A 23,334-nucleotide genomic window follows, 5' to 3' on the forward strand; every position below is an offset into this window, starting at 1 on the left:
CTTTTTTTAAAAAAATTTAATTATTTTTTTTGGTTTCATGTGTGTTTTAATGTTTCCGAAGCGAAGCGAGGGCGGGTCGCTAGTAATAATATTATAAAGAGGAAAGATTTGTTTGTTTGTTTGTTTCGAATAGGCTCCGAAACTACTGGACCGATTTGAAAAATTCTTTTTTCATTAGAAGCCGACATTGTCCCTGATGAACATAGGCTACTTTTTTAATTTTTTTTTTATTATTTTTTTTTGGTTTCATGTGTGTTTTAATGTTTCCGAAGCGAAGCGAGGGCGGGTCGCTAGTACTAAATATATGCGGTTTCGGTTTGAAGGGTGGGGCAACCGTTGTAACTATACTGAGACCTTAGAACTCGTATCTCAAGGTGGATGGCGGCATTTACGTTATAGATGTCTATGGACTCCAGTGACCACTTCACACCAGGTGGGCTGTGAGCTCGTCCACCCATCTAAGCAATAAAAAAAATGTCGCATATAAATCGAAATGTTGCTTAAGCCAAGTAGCCTTTTACCCCTCTATTTTTAGTTAATGATATCATTTTTTTAAACCTACATGTCTTTAAGCATTCTTGTTTGTTACATTCTCGCTCGATGTATAGAGAATGTCTTTGGCATGAAGTCCGCCATAGTTTGCTAATTCACAAGAAGTGACATAAAAACAAATTTTATTATTTGAGTTTTAAAATTTAATGAGCCGAAATTACGTAAAAAAAAAACTAGAGAAATAATTAAACTTGTATAAATTGTGTATAAATAGAATTAAACTGTAAAATGAATAGTTTTTTTTGCGTCTAAAATATACTGTGCTAAAGTTGCAGCGTCAAAGTGCCAAAACTATAAATCCTCCCTCAATACTGCTCCAGACATGACAAAATTATTCTGCTCCATGATAATGCTCGTCCGCATGTAGTGGTACCGGTGAAAAATTATTTAAAAACACTTAATTGGGAAGTACTACCTCACCCGCCGTATTCACCAGACATTGCCCCATCTGACTATCATCTGTTCCGGTCAATGGCACATGCTCTGTCGGAGCAGCGGTTTACATCATATGAAGATACCAAAAATTGGGTTGATTCGTGGATAGCCTCAAAAGACGAGGAGTTCTTCAGACGTGGAATCCGAACTCTGCCTGAGAGACGGGAAAAAGTAGCTGCTAATGATGGACAATACTGCGATTAAATTTAAATTACCGTTCTTTCATAATAAATATTTTTTCCGACAAAAAACGGCGGAAACTTATTTGTACTCCTAATATAAAGTCAATGATGGTGACAACATATCCTTAACGACTCTATTACGTATTGAATTGACTCTAATGTTTAAAGATTTGAAACCAGTTATTTCTGAAATTGCCTTTTGGCTTTCTATTAAATTAAGAACATCCAAAATTTGTAACACAAAAGACGACAGTCGCGAACAGGAAGTGTGATTTTTAACTTTAAAAGAAGTAACTACGTCTCAAAGCGCAGATAACAAATGATATTATGTCTTTAGGAATTTTTCCCGCCGTTTTTTGACATCTGACATCCTTCAAAAGCACAATTGAAGACAAATTATAGCAACTAGTGCTAGTTATTATAGCAATTATAGAAACTAGTCCCCCGGTAGTCAAAATTCGACTTTATTTAATTCAAATTATACGTTTGTACACTATTATAATTCTACTTTCAAATTCTGTAATCACAGATTTCGCCAAGACTACATACACTTTAGGCAAATATTAAAATAATAAAGACAAACAATGTTTATTCTGTTTATTTTTTTTAAGAGATTTTATGACCTGGTAACTAAGACCTTTAAGTCAATGTTTATTCTGTTCTCAATTTGACCACAGACTATTAGCAATATAAAAATTGACAATTAATAAATAATATGCATTCGTGTTGTGTCAAATGTATGGTAGGGTGTGTAATGTATTTTTATTGATTCATTGTGTATTTTATACATAATTTAAAACAATATTAGCATTCTGCACTCCTTCTCTATATTCTCTATAAGTGTGGGAAATTTCATACTCCTGTGTCCGCGCAATTTTCGTAAAAAGGTGTACAAAGTTTTTGCCGATCTGTTAAATACGAAGTAAACATCGAAATTAATCCAATTTTTAGATGAATAATTAATTGGAAAAGTAAATTTTTAATTGGTACACTCAGACTTAGTTGCAGCTTTCTCTTTCGTTCGCATACGAGCAGAAAAGAGACAGGGCTAGAACCATTAAAACCTAGTATTTTCAGTGGTTTTAAGGTACAATTAAAATTACTTTTACGTGACTTAATCTTATGTTTTTATTGTCATTAAACTATTTCGGGGGACTTTTTGGCGGGAACGCGAGCAGTGAAGTTGTGTGATTTGTTTTATTTTATCTATTTAGTGTTTCTTCAGGTTTAAATGTGTAATAACGGTTGTTAAAATGTTTATTAACAGTTTAGTATCTGTGAAAGTGCACAAATGTGGGACAATCAAACAAAGCCGCTGAACGTAACTTCTCGGGATGCTCCAAAAAGTCCACTGAAAAAGTCTCAGTAAATGACCACCATTTTACTGAGATTATATATTATTTCATACTATATCATCTATCTCATTTCATTTCATAAATAAAGATAAGAATATAACTTAAAATAAGACTTGACCTAAAGGTCTTAGTTACCTGGTCATAAAATCTCATTTAAAAAAAAATAAACTATTTCGTATTCACGTTGTATTTTTTGTCCGCGAAAACTATAAGACTATTCGATATTAATTCTGTTAAATACCATTCAATATGTTTTCTTTTGTTTTCCGAAATTGCTTTTGTGTCTTTGAAATAAATAAAATTAGTTCTAAACACTTTCGTGCGCAGCGTTCTCTTACACGTGTGTGTGTCGTCTACCTATGAACGTTTGCACGGACGCACGTGTGATGATATTATCGAAAATGTATAGCATAGTGATATTTTTTGAGAATTTCAACATTACACATTCCGACTTCATCTGTTTAAGTCGCGAGAATGGCATTGTGTTTGACGCTAACGGGACTAATTTATTAGTTTTTTTTTTAAATAATAATTAGTCCTTTAATTGTAGTGTTGAACAGAATAAGTATAGTTACTAAATTAGTGTATGAATTTGAACCTTTTGTGCTAGTTCGTTGACATTTTATCGGGTATGTACTTATACCTAAGTGTTTTTCTTTTCATCTTTTAAACTAAGATTTTATTAGGGTCGCTTGCACGTTTCTTCATATTAATGTAACGGAATCTTATATTTAGATATTTTTTTATTTTATTACTTAGATGGGTGGACGAGCTCACTCACAGCCCACCTGATGTTGAGTGGTTACTGGAGCCCATAGACATCTAAAACGTAAATGCGCCACCCACTCTAAGTTCTAAGGTCTCAGTATAGTTACAACGGCTACCCCAGCCTTCAAACCGAAACGCGTTACTGCTTTACGACAGAAATAGACGGGGTGGTTGTACCTACCCGTGCGGACTCACAAGAGGTCCTACCAACAGTAATTACGCAAATTATAATTTTGCGGGTTTGTTTTTTATTACACGATGTTATTCCTTCACCGTGGAAGTCAATCGTGAACATTTGCTGAGTACGTATTTCATTAGAAAAATTGGTACCCGCCTGCGGGATTCGAACACCATTGCGTTGTTAGATACAAATGCACCGGACGTCTTATCCTTTAGGCCACGACGACTTACTATACAGTACAGTGTGAACGTGTCCATAACAATGTATGGTGCGCTATCTTGTTGTGCTATGAGCTATATACTGGCCGTTTTCCAATTACAGCACAAGAGCGCATTATGCGGCATAATTCAGTTATTATATAATATAGCATTACTTAATGGTAGTTTTCCAATTACAGAGCATAATGCGACTCAGTGACGCACAATGCCGAATTATGCTGAAGCTTAGTTGAGCATTATACCGCATAATGCGCTCTTGTGCTGTAATTGGAAAACGGACACTATATGCTATTATATTATAGCGTAGTCTGAAATCGGCTTGAATCTACCGCAGGATCGAAAACGCGACCCACTGAGAAGATCCAGCGAGAAACTCAGTGGGCTTACAGTACAGATGACGATACAATAACTTTGTAACTCCTATAATATCGGTACGGTAATAACGAGATGAAAGAACAATTGAAATTCATTGTTAGTTCGATTTGATGTTTAAGCGTGGTATTTTAGTTGATAAGCTCCATATATTGTGTGAATAAGATTCCATTAACTACATTGTTAGGAGGCTACGATAGTAAAATGAGAAATTTATATCTTTTTTCCTATCTAATCGTTTGTAGTCTAAGAGGCTATTCCAATAACGCCCCAACGGGTTGGTGAGCTCACGCGCTCAACTGAGAGAATTTGCTAACACTAGCTTATTTGCTTTTCGGTAGGCAGCGACTTGGCTCGGTAGGCAGCGGTTTGACTCTGCCCTTGGCATTGCTGAAGTCCATGGGCGACGGTAACTACTCACCATCAGGAGGGCCGTATGCTCGTCTGCCTACAAGGGCAATAAAAAAACATTAGCCCTAGCAAGAGCAGTGCTCCGTTGAATCTACCATCGGAATCGCGACCCATTGAGAAGATCCGACTGTGTCTATGGGTTAGTTCGCTCGTTCGAACGGTGACCGGTGCTTGAGGGTCCTAAAAGCACCGAGAGTGAATACGGAGGATCCGATAAGATATGTTTCGGGAGACGATGGCTTTACATTGCCTGTCGCTGTTGGATAAGGGTAGCAACGAAATCAAAGACAGCTCCTTGTAATTATGTCAACCTGGTACTTTAAAATATATTTAGATGCGTTACTTCACTCTATTTAGACTAGCAGACAACTCATCTGATGAAAAGTAAACTAATTATGGATGAGAGCGCGGACCTGATGGTAAATCGCACTCTGACCTCAAATTAAATTCCGCTTTGAGACACGAGATCAAAATTTGACTGACAATAGTAGCAGAATCGTGATACTCAGAGTTTGTAAGATTATGATTATAGTACAAGAGTTGACAATGTCATTGTGTTGTCAATACACAAGTTTCTACAGATCTATCGCCTTTTAACTGATTATATTGCTTAGAGGTGTGGACGAGCCCACGGCGCACCGGATGTTAAGTGGTTATCGCAGCCCATGGACATCTAGGTACAACGTAAATGCCGCCATCCACCTTGAGATACGAGTTCTAAGGTCTCAGTATAGTCACAACGGCTGCCCCGCCCTTTAAGCCGAAAAGCATTATCACGGCAGAAATAGGCAGAGCGCTGATACCTACCCGTGCTTACTCACAAGCTTCCTACCACCAGTGACAATGAAGTTTCACTACAAAATGGAAGATGCATCGTAAGTAATGAAGAAATTTTCATCTGCAAATCTAAGGCAGTTATATTTATTCATTGCCCGCAGAGTGTTTCAAAAAGTACTACAACCTCTAATCTATGAAGGGTAGAAGTAAGAAGCAATATCTCAGTATATTAAAAAGTTTCCGCTGAAAGGGAGCCAATTAAGGTGGCGCCACAGTAGCAAGTGGAAAGATTTTAAAAACCACGCCATAAGCTACCACACTTCACTCCGTTTAAAACTGCTATATCCATATCATTTCCTCTTGCTACACTAGCGCCATTTAAGTGAGTCGTCTAACAAAAACTTGCTGTTTACAGGTGGACACTTTTCATGTCCCCTATACAAGATAGTGCTCCTTACCTCTACCTCTAACCTCCATACTCTAATCTTCACAGATCACCAAAATGGCGACCGGCATCGTCAACGAAGGTTTTGAACACGAGAACACCGAGAGAATTCACTCCAACACCTACCGCAGTATCGAGGGTGATCTGGACTCCGTCAAGGGCAGTGGAAGTTCAGCGCTAAATAAACATCCTAGTGTCAGAGAGAGAAATGAAAAATGTCGAGAAGCGATAAACGATTTCGACAAGGACTTTTATAATCTGTGAGTAATGTTACTAGGCTACTTCTTTTTTTAAGTATGACAATTGTCTTCTTATTAATGTTGCCAGGGTCAAGTGTACAAAAATAATCAATTACTAAATAAATACAAATATGTGTACATCATGTATCTGTTATATAAAAAATTATATCGAACGAAATGAGATGAATTTGGTTAATTTAAGACTTTAATCAATCGGGATGAAATTAAATGAAACTAAATGGGACAGTCACAGTAAAATGGTGGTTATTGGATGATTTTTTTCTCTGCAACGCTTTTATAGCCGATACCACATCCCTAGAATTATCAAGATTATTCTACAAGAATCGAGTATTGTGTTTCCGCTATCTGACAACAGATGGCGTTGTACGTCTCGAGCGTTCTAGATACTACTAGATCCTTTGATATTCGTTAGACTATTCGGCTATAGATGACATTACTCTTACCGGCGTAACACATTTAACAAACCACTGTCATTAGACGTATGAACTTGAAAAAATACTTAATCTATACTTCTATACTAATATTATAAAGAGGAAAGATTTATTTGTTTGTTTGTATTGAATAGGCTCCGAAATTACTGAACCGATTTTAAAAATGCTTTCACTGTTTGGAAGCTACACTATTCCCGACTGACATAGGCTATAATTTTTTTTTGTAATTAGGTATCCTTACTAAAACTCCAATAATGTAACGCAAGGTGTAAAAAAATTACCTAAAATTTTCTTTACATCGCGTGCGCTGCGAAAACTATTGACAATAGAATAAAGTAATCTATACATCTATGCATATAAATAAAATTAGAATGTCTATTTTTATTATTGAAATAACCGCTTTTTACTACATGCATATGAATATATACACGGTACATACACCAAAATAACATTTTTTACAATTTTTGTCTGTCTGTCTGTCTGTTTGTTCCGGCTAATCTCTGGAATGGCTTAACCGATTTTGATAAAACTTTCACTAATAGGTAGCTGATCATATAAGGAGTAACTTAGACCTATTCTTAACCGTAACCGTAAGCTTTTTTTAGACTAGCTTCGCCCCGCGGCGTCACCCGCAGTTATTGTCGTACCGCGCGCAACATGGCGGGCCTCGCCTATCAATAATAAAATTTAATGTTTCCGAAGCGAAGCGAGGGCGGGTCGCTAGTTAAAAAAATAAAAGATATTCACACAAAATTGTTCGATTTTGGTCTTGCAATATCGTTCGTAAATTGTTTTCGTTGATCTTCTAACAAAGACACAAGGTTATTATTTTAAACAATGAATTTACTTGGCTATGGCCTTGGAATTCAAGGATTATTTAAGACACACAGAAAACAAATTTTCTACTTGCAAATTTTAATTGCTGCTTTTTGCTTTTGATGTTATAGTTAGTAGTTATGCAGTATCAATTTACCAATAACTTACTAAAATGTAAGTCGTAAAACCACATGATATAGTAACCGGCAAACTTCTTGAGCAAATGACCTTGACTGCGCAGAACCGAATTTTAGATCACTTTGGTGGTGAGGGTGAGGCGCGACGGCAGGGGAAATCGTATCGAGCGCTTTATTGGTAGATCAGTCGAACCTTGCGTCCCGCACCGCGCCCTCATTCCGCTTGCTCCCAAAAGTACGCTTGCGTACAGTGGAAAGTCTATCGTTATTAATCGTTAAGTTATTTGTTATAATTACTTGTGGACTTTGTTGCCATTGCTATTTGTTGAGTGTTTGTTGATTTTTTATAAAACATACACTATGCCGCGACAAACCGGTGTAGTATTCAAAAGAAAGGGTAGAAAAATTGTGTACGACGTATATTGCTTCATTATAAAACAGGGGAAGAATGATATGGAAAAATTAAAACAGACTTCGGAAGTAACAAAACCATCAGTGAGTACTGTTAGGTGCATTATTAAGGAAGCTAAAGGCTCTGGCTTGCTCGCCGTGTTTCGGACTCCGGGTAAGAAAAGATCAGGGAAGAAGAAAGTTACCGGAATGGATAGTTTCGTTCAATCTGTAATAAAAAGATGTAATCATAATAACTACATAACAAGCAGCGAAACTCCGTACCGTAGAAAGGCTTCGAAAAATTTAAAGAAGATATAAATTTTAATGGCTCGGAATGAAGCTTACGACGTATTATGAAAGAGCTAGGCTTTAGATGGAAAAAAAGAACAGAAAATAATCGGAAGCTGGTAATTGAAAAAAGTAGCATTCGATTACTACGAATCGAATATCTTCAAAAAATAATTAATTATAGACAAAAAAGAAGACCGAATCGACCGAGTTGTAAACTACACCGATGAGCCCTATGTCGACTAATCACGATGATAGCGACTCGGGTGATGAAAACAGTGATGATGATGATGGTCAAGATTATGATAACGAAAAAAAAATTACAAATACCAGCTTTGCTTCAACTGAACCAAGACCTGGCAACAGCTCTAGTTTTGACTTAATAGAAGGAATATCTATTTTACCCCAAGATTAAATTATTACAATTATTAACCTATATGTTTTGTTGATGTTCTAATAATTATATAAATAAATACATACGTTGATTTTAATAATTTAATAGCATTATGACGCAGAGTAAGTAATGTTTTTGCACGTGAGTGTACCATGCGCGAACTTACCCCCACTACGTCAACAAATGCTCAAGAAGTTTGCCGGCTATTATACTTATATTTGTACAACTGTTTGATAATTGAATTCATATCGTGAGGTGAAAAGATGTAAAACTCGATATTTACCCTTGTAATTAAAGGTTATTTTTATTTGAAATTAGTACCAACAATTCGATGTTTTTAACTTAAATTAAGCTTAGCCCATTCTTAAATTTTAAATAGCTCTCATGTAAAGTTGTCTTATAAAAATGTCGCTAAAACCACATAATCTTTCATCCCTCGACATATATGTATATCTATATATGAGTCGTCTATTATCAAAGGTGGCAATCTGTGCATTTGGACAAAAAAAATTATTGATATGTCAATACAGATTGATTTGAATATAATAGTCTCCTTCAAAGAATACAGTTCCAAAACCTGCATTAAATAAAGGTTAATAGTTAACCTGTTATTTATCTAAGATGTCGTTCAGAAGAGTTTTGTTATTGCCAATGGAATACAAAGTCAATAATTCGTTTTTCTGATTTACCAATAATTGTCCAAAAGTCACATTGCCGGCTTTGATAATAGTCGACTCATATATAAAAATGAATAGCTGTTCGTTAGTCTCGCTAAAACTCGAGAGCGGCTAGGCCGATTTGGCCAATTTTGGCTTTTAATTATTTGTGGAAGTCCAGAGAAGGTTTAAAATGAAAATGCTGGGAATGAAATAAAAATAACAATTTTGTTTTTCCTTTGATGTGTCCCCCGTCGGGCGGATTCCTTTTATTTGTTTCAAGTTTATTAATACGCTTTTATTAGCTTCAGACGTATGTATGTTTGTAACGGAATCTTTGAACATGATTTTAACCCCCTTCAAAACGTCGGATTAACTCGAAATTTGGTATACTTATTAAGGGCCGATGACAAATCCTTATTTTAAAAAAATTTAAAGTTTTAAATTCAACTAAAAAATGAAAAATAAATAATAATTTAAAAAAACTAACAAAATAGGCTTTTATAAAACAGCAAACTAAAAAGAAATAGCAAACAAATTTTAATAAATCTGAATTTTTTTTTATTGCTTAGATGGGTGGACGAGCTCACAGCCCACCTGGTGTTAAGTGGTTACTGGAGCCCATAGACATCTACAATGTGAATGCGCCACCCACCTTGAGATATAATTCTAAGGTCTCAGTATAGTTACAACGCCTACCCCACCCTTCAAACCGAAACGCATTACTGCTTCACGGCAGAAATAGGCGAGGCATTTTAAAAATAGTGTAAGAAAAAATGATTTTATTGTAAAAAAAGCGTGGGGTGCTTTTCAGGATATTATCAATATTACCCTTCTACTCATATCGGATCATAAAATATTTATACCTACTAATACCATGCACCCCACGCTTTTTTACAATAAAATAATTTTTTCTTACACTATTTTTAATTCAAATTTATTAAGGTTTATTTTCTATTTTTTAGTTGGTTTTTCTATAAAAGCCTGTTTTGTTAGTTTTTTAAACTATTATTTATTTGATATAAATGTTTAGGTCTTTTATTTATTGATTGAGGCACTGCGAAGTCTGCCGGGTCAATTAGTATGTATATATTTCTTCTGTGCGTGTATTTGTTTGAGCTCCTCCTAAACGGCTGGATCAATTTGAATGATTTTTTTGTATGCGTTTGGGTGACGCCCTGGATGGTTTAGATTCACAAATCAGCTCGGCAGAGGGCGCTGCAATCGGTATCTAGGTTATTTATCTTTTCTAGAAATAATTTATATGGAAAAACAACGCTTGCCGGGACAGCTAGTATACGAGGCCGTCAGCGCAAAAAAACAATTCATATTCTTATGTATTGTAATTTATTTAAAACATAATAAATTTTGATGCAAAGTCGGCCTTCATCCATTGGTAGCAGATGACTTTGTAAGCATCATTTTAGCGCGTAATTTTTTTGCCTACGAAGTATTGTAAAGGTAAATTCGAACTCCATTATCTCCTTACTAACTGTGGTAAGCTTAGGCCACTTTTGCGCTGACGGCCTCGTATGTATATATTGCTATAGTAATAAAGACACATAAAATTTGACGGCTTATATTGAAGATGGATAGATAATGTACATAAGGACGGCTTAAGGTCGAGTAACTAATGCTGGTGGTAGGACCATTTGTGAGTCCGCGCGGGTAGGTAACACCACTCCGCCTATTTCTGCCGTGAAGCAGTAATGCGTTTCGGTTTGAAGGGTGGGGCAGCCGTTGTAACTATACATGAGACCTTAGAACTTATATCTCAAGGTGGGTGGCGCATTTACGTTGTAGATGTCTATGGGCTTCAGTAACCACTTAACACCAGGTGGGCTGTGAGCTCGTCCACCTATCTAAGCAATAAAAAATAAAAACTTAAATTGCCAATGACTCCCCATCAATCCAAAGATCATTAGCGAGTGAAGGAGTTCGCTACGTTAGCATTTAAAATTATATTTAATTATTGAATGAAGGAGTACTGGTGGGCGAAGGCCTTTCCAGTTTAACCAGGACAGGTAGGGCAAGGGCTCAGCCAGGAGGGATGGGATATGCTAACAGCTGCTCGAGCGCCTCCAAAGAAAACCTAATCTCAATCTTAATCTCAAACTTTTAATCTCAAACTTGGCCACCGCCAAATAGAGTTCGTCAGATAAAATATTTTTTTATAACATAGGTCATTTTAAAATTTTGAAAAAATTCTAGTATCTTCTTAACATTTAAAAGATTCGAGCCCCGTTGGAAAAAAAGTTTTATCCTCATTTTTCAAAAAGTTATTCAATTGTTAACTAACATTTTTTTTTTCTAATCTCCGTTGGCATAAATAATGGGATGAAAGGTATAAATAATTGGCCTATAAATTTGAAACTTCGTGTAGCCCTTTTCATATACGAAGAGACTTCATATCCTGCGATAAATGTTTATAAAAGTTTATTAATTTGTTAATTATGATTTTTATCGCGATGAAGTAGGTGCTACAATTACCGTATCGTTACCGTTACCGTAATTAAAAAGTACTAACTGTACCCGTCCGCTTCGCTGGGCATTTAAAATTAACATTATTATTTCTCACCCCCACAAAGATTCTCATCATTAACGACCCCGCAACTGGTGTAGGAAGTCCAACACTCATATAAATATTAGCCTATTAAGTACATGTATTTTCTACATGGATACCAAGTTTCAAGCCAATCGGATGCATGGTTCAGTAGTTATAACGGAACATCCGTAAAAACCACTGTAGGTTTATATAGGTATATTAATATAGATATGACATCCCTAGAATTATCGAGAATATTCCACACATCTCTAATATTCTGTTTCCGCTATCTGACAATAGATGGCGTTGTACTTATCGAGCGTTCTAGATACTACTAGATCCTTCGATATTCGTTCGACTATTCGGCGATAGATGGCGTTACTCTAACCAGCGTAGCAATACCATATTTTCAAAAAGACTATTAAAAGGTAATAAAAGCACGATCCAGTCACGTGTCCGGCTGACGGTTGATTCTCTGAAGTATATGCGTATAGACTCAGAAAATTAATCGCCCGATGAAGGCGTGCGAATTTACGAATTCAACTATCAAAATTAGCGGTCCTATCGTAAAAAAAACATAAGGACTACGTGATTGTTCGGCGCATCCGAACTTCGTAGTCATTAGTTCTTGGAAACATTTAACACACTATACACTTACTATACTATTTACTGGTGGTAGGACCTCTTGTGAGTCCGCACAGGTAGGTACCACCACCTATTTTTGCCGTGAAGCAGCAATGCGTTTCGGCTTAAAGGGTGGGGCAGCCGTTGTAACTGTACTTGAACCTTAGAACTTATATCTCAAGCACTGGCCGTGAGCTCGTCCATCCATCTAAGCAAAAAATCGACAAAACATATTTACATATTTGTCACTATGTATTCGTTTTTTTTCTACCTAAGTTGGTAGTTTTAAAAGGTTATGCCAGCGTAAACGAGCAAGTAGGTGAGCTCACGGGGCTCAAACTGGGAGTGTTACCAACACTTACCCTAGCAAGAGCAGTGTTTCGCAGAATCTACCACCGGATCGGAATCTCGACCCACTGAGAAAATCCGGCGAGAAACTCAGAGGGCTGTGTCTATGGGTCAGTTTGCTCGCTTGAACTCTTCGTCGCGAGAGACGCGTAGACGGTTTCGCCGAGAAATATTACTATTTTTTTTTTTTTTTTGCTACCTAAGCTGATAGCCTTGAGAGGCTATGTCAGCGTAACCCTAACTTTAGTAGGTGAGCTCACGGGGCTCAACCTGACGATGTTGCTAACACGAACCCTAGCAAGAGCCGTGCTTCGCAGAATCTACCATCGGATCGGAAACGCGACCCACTGAGAAGATCCGGCGAGAAACTCAGTGGGCTGTGTCTGAGAGTTAATTTACTCGTCGAGCCCTTCGTCGCAAGCGACGGGTTCGACGAGAACGGTGACCGGTGCTTGAAGTATCTAAAAGCACCGTTAGTGGATCGGGAGGATCCGAGATGACGTGTTTTGGGCGACGTCGACTGCTTTCCATTCTGTCCGCAGGATCGGGAATGTAGTTACCGGCGGCCACGATGAGAGGGTTCTCGTGTCGTGCCGCTTTATCGAAGTGGCGCATGGACGCCGACTGAAGATACTTACTGATGGACTCTAAGTCCAGGTCGTCATGGAGGTCGACGTTCCTGACGAACCACGGGGCTCCGACGGCTATCCTGCAAAAACGGGATTGAATGATTTGGAATGATTTTAAGTGTATGCGGGCCGCGTGAGCGAACCCTACACTTGCATAGGTCATGACGGGGCGTGCATGCAAGTTTTGTAGAGTGTCACCTTATTTCTAAGGGACATTTTACTTCTCCTACATATCATCGGATAGAGACGTCCTAGAATGAAGGCGGCACGGTCGCGTACCGTCTTGATGTGGGGGCGGAATGTCATCCTACTGTCGAGGGTGACGCCTAAATATTTGACTTTCGGGGCCCACAGTATGGGCTGGTCAAACATCGTGATTGGGCGAACGGCGGGGGCGGAGGTGTTGACGCGCCTAGTCGGGAGGGGGATGCTCAGCGTGGTGTTCGGAGGGCGACCCCTTTTGAAGAGCACCGCTGTGCTTTTCGTGGGGTTGATGTCGATGCGCCACTTCCGGAACCACTGTCCCATGGTGGTAGCTGCGGTCTGAAGTCGTCGATGAAGCAACGCCTTCTTCCTACACGAGTAGTAGATGGCGGTGTCATCGGCGAAGAGCGCCAGATGGGTCTCCGGAGACCGGGGTATATCATTGATATACAAACTAAATAGTAACGGGGAGAGGGCGGAGCCTTGCGGGACTCCGGCTGTGACGTGACGGGGCCGGGAACACGTTCCCTCGACTCGATATCGGAACGAACGGTTCGACAAGTAGTCTCGTATGATGAGAATATTACTAAATAACGATGTTACCGCAAGGTTTATTGGAACATATTAAATCTCCTGATAGATTTAGCATAGCAACATGTAAATTTAAAACTCCTGACTGATTTTCAATAGCAATATTTTTCGATGAAAATTGAGATGTACCCACGGAAGCAACGTTATGTCTAAGCATTATATACTTCACTGTAGATTCAGCGAAGCACTGTTCCTGCTAGGGCTAGTGTTAGCAAATTCTCTCAGGTTGAGCCCGTGAACTCATCTACACGTCCGCGCGTTATTGGAATAGCCCCTTAGGCTGCCAACGATTAGGTAGGGAAAAAAATTAAACTTTTGCCAATTACATGTTTCAGACTAGTTTATTAAGAAAGCTGTCTGTTGTAATAATAAATGAAACTCAATTCGTATAGGCACGCTGCATTAAAATGTACCTATTCATGTTGGAAAGATGCCCGATGTGACGCTCTAAAAATAATATTAAAATTTTCATACTCTTACCGTATTTTTCGACTTTGTTTAAAAGTTTATTTATTTATTGCTTAGATAGGTGGACGAGCTTACAGCCCACCTGTGGTTAATTGATTACCGGAGCCCATAGACATCCATAACGTAAATGCCACCACCCACCTTGAGATATGAGTTCTAAGGTCTTAGTATAGTTACAACGGCTGCCCCACCCTTCAAACCGAAACGCATTACTGCTTCACGGCAGAAATAGGCAGGGTGATGGTACCTACACGTGCAGTAGGTACCATCCACGGCCTGGTCGGAGAAAAAATAGTATGTGCACCGCGGGAAAAAAGTAGGACATGTCAATGTACTACTATTGTTTTTCCTTTGAGAAAGAACCCGTCAGACGGATTCCTTTTGTTTGTTTTAAGTTTATTTTATAAAAAAAATTTGGTATTTTATTTATCGATTGAGGCACTAAGAACTCTGCCGGGTCAGCTAGTAAAAAATAAAAACAATTCACTCCTATGAAGACCGTGAAAACTAATTCCTATTTATAAACGATCAAATTCTAATAATAGCAACTAAAATCGATTGACTAGCTCTAGGCTACAGATACTACGTACAACTCGACCAAGCTAAGTTTGCACCTCGCTGGAATGCGGCGCTCCGCCCTCTTCCCCGCTCACCTTCCCGCGATCACCCTGCCGCGTCAGTACCATAGATTATACACTTAATATATTCGAGTCAGGAGTCAGTACGGTTAGCATCTTTGTCGCCGACACGCGTCATAAGAGTTTTCGTCTCCCTATACGTTGAATTTAAAATTTTTTAACTATTTTTTTTAGGTTTTTTGTTGAAGTTTAGTTATATTATTGGATTATTTTTGTTAAGTTTTTGTTGAACTGTTGTTACTGAACGCTTAACGTTCATTTTTTTTAACTTCGAGAGGATTGTTGTGGGCAACAAAATGAAAGGAAAGGAAAATTATTACTGAGGAATTGGGATACAAATTTAAAAAGTGCAAGAACGCCCGGGTGGTCTTAATGCAAAAACCCGATATCGCTATATTCTAATGTACCTATGTATAATATATTGTTAAAAACAATAAATGCAAAGTAAAATCTATCAGACATTTGTTTAAATTTTTATAGTCATAGCGAATCCTTTTTTCAGACCATACCTAAGCGGCAGTGTGACGTAATCGATGCGAGGTGCAAGCTTAGCTTGGTCGAGTTGTATTTATAGTTACATATTAAAATGACAATGTCATCGTCGAGATAACGTTTGATAAAGCAACATTTTGTATTTCGTCGTTGTCAAACTTCGATCAATAATAGTTGTCAAACCAAAATCTGCTATGGACACTATTTTGAGATTTTAACTTTTTGACCTTTTCGTATATTTCACAGCCCTATCTACCGTTTAAAAAAAACTGTTATGTGTCTATAGCTTTAATATTTATCAATAGCTTTCATTTCATATACATTCTTTTAAAGTTCTTGTAAATTCACCTTCATGTAATTTTTTTAAATGTTTTTACTCTTTAATTCATAATATAGTTTTTGCACATAGCAAATTTTGGTTAATTCTTGTTTTTTTGTAAAGGCCAAAAATAATATAATCAAAGAATTGTGTTTGGAATGGTTTTCCGATTTTAATACTTTATGGTATGCGCTGGATTTAAAAGATACGGATACTAGTACGTTTGTCATTTTCTAGTCTAAAAGTGACTGTTTATAATCTATTTTTTAATTTATAAACTGACAGAAGAATACATGTATAATATTATCATGTCGTTGAAAGTTTCAAATATAGGTTGTTCGGAAAGTTATTTCGTTTTTTCCCTACAGAGGATTTAATTGTATTTATTTGCACCCAACTTCACGTTTAAGCCGTATAATTTTTTTATGCTTTGAGAGCTCATATAGCAAGGCTTGTGTGTGAAAAATTCCAATTAATTCTACGCAGTAGTTTTTCATTAGTGCCCTTTTAAATATGGAGAGCGTTAGGCAGCATTTTCGACATATTTTACTGTTTTACTACAGAAAGGGTAAAAATGCCGTTCAAGCCAGAAAGAAATCGACCGATGTGTATGGAGAAGGTGTGCTGACAGTACGCCAGTGCCAGAACTGGTTCGCTAAATTTCGATCCGGCAATTTTGATGTGCAAGATGCACCACGTTCGGAAAGGCCGGTCGGTTGAAGCTGATAAAGGCGCGATAAAGGCATTAGTCGTTGCGAACAGGCGAATAACACGCGAGATCGGATTGAGATTAAATTTATCAAATTGAACAATTTATGACCACTTGAAAAGCCCGGGATTTTCCTCGAAGGTTGATGTATGAGTTCATTTCCACAAAAAAAAAACGAAATTATTTTCCGAACTAGGTAGGTACATTTTCATAAAATTCTTAGTTAATTCCACTTCAAGTCAAAAGGTGTGATATAAATGATATAGTCTATGGCATGACAGTAAACATGCCCAAAACAGTACTTGCTCTATGAAGTAATGTCATATGACACGTAATGGGCTTAGGTCGGCGGGAATTTTATAATACGTCACTTTACACTAACTTGTATTTATTTCCACTTTTCACTTATGGAGTAATCTATAGCGATCGTGTTTACACTTTCAACTCTCTGCGGAGAAGGAGTGCTGTTTTTTTTTTTGTTTCCTACCTAACCTGATAGGCTTGAGAGGCTATTTCAGCGTATCCTTAGTTAGTAGGTGAGCTCACAGGGCATAAACCGGAGCGATGCCAACACTGACCCTAGCAAGAGCAGTGCTTCACAGAATCTACCACCGGATCGAAAACGCGACCCACTGAGAAGATCCGGCGAGAAACTCAGTGGGCTGTGTCTATGGGTTAATTAACTCGTTGAGCCCTTCGTCGCAAACGACGGGTTCGACGAGAACGATGACCGGTGCTTGAGGTACCTAGAAGCACCGTTAGTGGATCGGGAGGATCCGAAATGACGTGTTTGGGGCGACATCGCCTGCTTTCCATTCTGTCCGCAGGATCGGGAATTAATTTTGGGCAGCCGTGGGGCAGCCGTTGTAACTATACTGAGACCTTAGAACTTATATCTCCAGGTGGGTGGCGCATTTACGTTGTAGAGCTCCGGTAACCACTTAACACCAGGTGGGCTGTGAGTTCGTCCGCCCATCTAAGCTATAAAAAAAGAAAGCATTTGGACAGAAGAAGAATCAGTCAGAAGAAGAGAAAAGAAGAATTAAAAGAATAAATGCAACGATAAAATTGATATTGTTGAGGGGCTGCTCATTGAGACGTGTGCATTTTCTAAGCCTTTTAAATTTATTTATTTATTTATACTTTATGCACAAAACAAAACTTGTACACAGGCGGACTTAATGCCATGGGCATTCTCTTCCGGTCGACCATAGGGTGGTGCAGAGATAATAAATATTATGAGTTTACGCTTAAACTTGAAATGCTACCGTCTAGACTACCACTAATGGTTCTATCAGGGCTTGGCATATATTCTGTACCATCCGGTGAAAAATTTCCGTCTCTTGACTCTCCTTCACTACATATCAAAGTATTTTTTATTTATTTATTTTTCGTAAATTAGACATTTTCGTTTAAATGTTATCACAGAAATGAATATATTATAACACAAAACATATATTTAAAATAGTTTTAATAGTAGAATAAAGTAAACTTACTTTCAAAGTCATCTGAATTATTCAACAAGAACATAATTCGTCTTGCACGAGATTTTTTTTGATTTTACTTTTATTGCTTAGATGTGTGGACGAGCTCACGGCCCACCTGGTGTTAAGTTGTTGCTGGAGCTCATAGACATCTACAACGTACAAATTCTCTAGGTTTTCTCGATTCCATCCTAAAATACTAATTCAAGTTGTGAATAACAGTATCCTATACAATTCTCATTCAATTTGCCGTCAAATTCAAATTGCAACTGTTTATCTTATCTTATATCTTTAAACGAGCAATTCTTGTATATAAATCTACCTCTATATATATACTAGAGATCCTGCAGTAGTCGAAATTCGACTATAATTAATTGGAATTGTAAGTTTGTGCACTATTATGATGGTATTTTATACTTCTATAATCACAAATTTCGCCAAAACTACACTATACAAAATATTAACAAAGACAAACAATAATTAATCTCAATTTGACAACAGACTTCAAAACAAAAGTTTGACAATAAATAGTATGCATGCGTGTTGCGTCAAATACATGGTATGTAGTGTGTGTAATGTTTTCTTTATTGATTTAATGTATCTTTTATGCATTATTTAAAAAAAATATTATCATTGTGCACTTCTTCTCTATATTCTCTATAAGTATGGAAAATTTTATACTCCTCCGTCTGCGAAATTTTCGTAAAAAGGGATACAAAGTTTTTGCTTCACGTATTATAATATATAGATGATGTTTTTCTCGTCATTAATGTACATATTTACAATTTTCCTTACAACAGATTGGCTGTTTCAAATATATCCGATAATGTAAGTAAGAAAATTATAACAGAAATTCACAATATTATTATGTATTACGACACATGGATTACGATTTTAACATAACAGCAAAATGTATATAACAGCACATTACCGACTTATTTATTGCACGGGGGCGTCGAGTTATTAAAATACGTACCCAGTCATAAAAACCGTTATCACCGATAAGCAGTTACGGTATTGCGAGAACCCTTATCAAACCCAGTGCTAGTAGACATGTTTCGCGACAATTTAGCTCCCAAGGCTCTCTCGCGTTGTTAACGTGCGACATGTTCTGGGCGAGAAATATTGCACAAATTGTCCTCTAGTGTATACGAGGCTTAATGTAATTATACTGAGACCTCAGAACTTATATCTCAAGGTGGGTGGCGCGTTTACGTTGTAGATGTCTATGGGCTCCAGTGACCACTTAACATCAGGTGGGCTGTGAGCTCGTTCATCCATCTAAGCAATAAAAAAAATGGGACGTGCTGAATCTTGCCGGGTAATAGATAATACCGGCTACAGACTCACGGCGAGAACTCTCGGCATTTTTTGTTCCTACCTATGCTGATAGCCTTGAGAAGTTATATCAGCTTCGCCCTAACGTGTAGGTGAGCTCACGGGGCTCAAACCGGAGTGGTGCTAACATTGGCCCTAGCCAGAGCAGTGCTTCGCAGAATCTACCGCCGGATCGGAAACGCGACCTACTGAGAAGATCCGGCGAGAAACTCAGTGGGCTGTCTGTGGGTTAATTCGCTCGTCTAGCCCTAAATCGCAAGGACGGACGGAGGACGGTGCTTGTGGTACCTAAAAGCACCGTTAATGGATCGGGAGGATCCGTAATGACGTGCTTTGTGCAAACACATAACGCAGTGTGGTTCCGGCACGACGTGTTGGATTGATTTCCACGGTGAAGGAATAACATCGTGTAATAAAAATCAAACCCGCAAAAATTCTAATTTGCATAATTACTGGTGGTAGGACCTCTTGTGAGTCCGCGCGGGTGGGTACCACCACCCTACCTATTTCTGCCGTGAAGCAGTAATGCGTTTCGGTTTGAAGGGTGGGGCAGCCGTTGTAACTTACTTGAGACCTTAGAACTTATATCTCAAGATGGGTGGCGCATTTACGTTGTGGATGTCTATGGGCTCCAGAAACCACTTAACACCAGGTGGGCTGTGAGCTCGTCCACCCATCCAAGCAATAAAAAAAAAAAAAAGAGTTGCCGCAATTTATTATTTCCTAAATGCTTCCTACCAGTACTTGTTGTACAAGTACAAAGTTACTAAAAGCACCGAAAAGAAAACGCTGGTGGATGATTGCAAGTCATAAGACACGTTCATACGAGACCGATGAAAGCGAGTTAATGACTCACCGAAGCGTGGACAGTCGATGCGCTTATTCGCCTTATTCGTGTCCTTTGAAGTGTGTCAAAAGACCAACAAGTCGACGGCTAAGCGCATTTGCTATTCGTGCTTTTTTTATTGGTTACATGTGTGGACGAGCTCACAGCCCACCTGGCGTTAAGTGGTTACTGGAGCCCATAGACATCTACAACGTAAATGCGCCACACACCTTGAGATATAAGTTCTAAAGTCTCAGTATAGTTACAACGGCTGCCCCACCCTTGAAACCGAAACGCTTTACTGCTTCACGGCAGAAATAGGCAGGGCGGTGGTACCTACCCGTGCGGACTCACAAGAGGTCCTACCACCAGTAATTACGAATTGAAGTAAGTACGTATTTCATTAAAAAAATTGGTACCCGTCTGCGGGATTCGAACACCGTTGCATCGCTACATACGAATGCACCGGACGTTTTATCTTGCAGGCCATGACGACTTCAGATGTTATGCGTACGGATAAAGCGAATATTGGCGAATTATAATTATATTAATTATAATGTCTTGTTTTGTCGTGCGCACATAACTTATGTTGCAAGCCAGATTTTGTTTCTTTTTATTTGTGTTTTTTATGTATCTTTAGCTTGTGATGTGTATTGTGAGCCTAATAAAATAAATAAATAAATAAATAAGACGTCCGGTGCATTCGTGTTGAAGCGATGCACCGGTGTTCGAATCCCGCAGGCGGGTACCAATTTTTCTAATGAAATACGTACTCAACGAATGTTCACGATTGACTTCCACAGTGAACTTCAGTGAAGGAATAACATCGTGTATCAAAAGTGAAACCCGCAAAATTATAATTTGCGTAATTACTGGTGGTAGGACCTGTTGAGTCCGCGCGGGAAGGTACCAATTCGAAGGTACCGCCCCGCCTATTTCTGCCGTGAAGCAGTGATGCGTTTCGGTTTGAAGGGTGAGGCAGCGGTTGTAACTATACTGAGACCTTACAACTTTTATCTCAAAGTGGGTGGCGCATTTACAATAAAATTATTGCAGAATTGCATTTAGCAACAAAAAAAGAAAAATATACTCTCCACATTTCGCCGTATGCGCGTGAATAGCCCGCTTAACGAATGGCGCATAACGCAGTGTGGTTCCGGCATTACTCGTACTGCATGGCACACAGACAACACACAGTACATAATACTTACAGCTACACAATACACATGTCTACCTACATGGCAGACGGCGGCAGTCAATGTACAAATGCGTCGCACGCCGGACGCATCGTTCAAGAACCGCGATTCGCGCCAACTAAAATCGAATTTTTTAATGAAGAACACAAACAGTTCTTACAATTGCTATTTCTCGCTTAAATGTTAACAAAATAATTTGTTTTTTAGTCGACTGTGAATTAATTTTAAAAACTATTTTTAAAATTTATCGATATATTATCATAACGCAAATGATAGTTGACTATTATACATAAGTTATACCTGTTTTCGTGGTTTGTTGATTGAAAATAAAATGTGTCAGTAAATGTCTGCTCGTGTGTTGGTTGGTAAATTAAAAAGTGCATTTTTTTGTTTGTTCATAAATTTACGTTTTTATTTAATCGATATTGTGGCCCGTGGTCTCCAAAGTTTAGATTGCATTTGACGGAAGTTTTTTGTCGATAGCTGATACATCAAACTGGCTTGGATCGCGTTATATCTGAACAGACGGATGCATGTATTTATATGTTTACGATAATCAATTGTTGTTATGAGGATAAAATTATTATCATTTGAATTGTATTTTCGACTCCTACCTCTCCACGGTCTAAATTGCAGAACCTTGCAATGTAGATTGATCAAAATGTAATCTAATATCAATAAATAAATAGAAGAATTAATTATTCTTTTGTTTTACACGTTTTTATTGACTCTGTACGTATGTTTGCAACGAAATCTTTGGATGTAATCTTCATTTACGACGAAACGATAATTTTGTAGTTTTGCTATAATCTATAATATCCTGTTCGGTATCAACGTGATAAAAAAAAAATGAAAGTATTCGTTAGCTCGGGTTGTTGTTTAGGCGCGTTTTTCGGCGCGCAATTCCTTATCGCACCGTTTCGGTCGCGGGCCGAGAACCTAGAGACCAGTGCTTCCCAACCTTTTTTGTGCCGTGCCCCCCACTGTGACATTTCTAAAATATTTATGCTGCCCATAAATTATTTTGAACAATAAAAAAATGAACTGTTCACTTAAAAAACATAAATGTTAGGTTTTAGGAAGAAATCACTACTTGTATGAAATTGTTATCAAAACACAGTAAGTAATATTTCAAAACATATCATAAAAATCTGTTCAATCTGTTCAAAAATTAAAATTCAAAATAATTTTAATACAGATTTTCTATATTAATTTAGTGCGTTTGTTCATCTTAATTATCAAATTGCCCCCTTGTGGGGCGTCGGACCCGCGTTGAGAAACATCGGCCTAGACCGTAAAAAATTGTAACAATGAGAAACGACATGAAAAACGGATGTTTTTGTAGTGAATTTTTGAGACACTTCCCGATGACCCAGAAAACTGTAACAGTTTTTTCTACCGAAACAACTTGACGTCAACTTTTATAGAATACTAGCGACCCGCCCTCGCTTCGCTTCGGAAACATTAAAACACACATGAAACCAAAAAAATAAAATATTTTTTTTTTTTTAAAAAGTAGCCTATGTTCATCAGGGACAATGTCGGCTTCTAATGGAAAAAGAATTTTTCAAATTGGTCCAGTAGTTTCGGAGCCTATTCGAAACAAACAAACAAACAAATCTTTCCTCTTTATAATATTAGTATAGATAAGTATAGAAGTATAGACTAGCTGTACCCGTCCGCTTCTCTGGGCATTTAAAATTAACAATAATAAAAACCACTATAGATTTATATATTAATATAGATACATAGTGTTTGTTATACATACGGTTATTAATTATTAATCCAGGGGTGAACGGCTATTTAGTTTGAGCAACATTTTTGCAACTTTACAGGTGAGCCATTCAATCCT

General features: G+C 37.8%; 1 protein-coding gene across 4 annotated transcripts in view; it reads left to right on the forward strand.

Moving 5' to 3' along the window:
* The first annotated feature begins 2,675 nt into the window (after positions 1 to 2,675).
* Positions 2,676 to 23,334, forward strand: part of hoe1 (OCA2 melanosomal transmembrane protein hoepel1) — a 68,024-nt gene continuing 47,365 nt past the window's right edge. Inside the window, exons 1-2 of one of the 4 annotated variants that reach the window (XM_089737791.1) lie at positions 2,676 to 3,153; positions 5,745 to 5,956. In XM_089737791.1, the coding sequence (XP_089593917.1) occupies positions 5,754 to 5,956 (203 nt within the window). In that variant the 5' untranslated portion in view covers positions 2,676 to 3,153; positions 5,745 to 5,753. Of the gene's footprint in view, positions 3,154 to 5,744; positions 5,957 to 21,520; positions 21,848 to 23,334 lie in introns of those variants that run through there. The other 3 variants (XM_089737793.1, XM_089737792.1, XM_089737794.1) reach the window with 3 other exon arrangements.

This window comes from Bombyx mandarina, chromosome 23 (genome assembly GCF_030267445.1).
Source record: "Bombyx mandarina strain Sakado chromosome 23, ASM3026744v2".
NCBI classification, from domain to species: domain Eukaryota; kingdom Metazoa; phylum Arthropoda; class Insecta; order Lepidoptera; family Bombycidae; genus Bombyx; species Bombyx mandarina.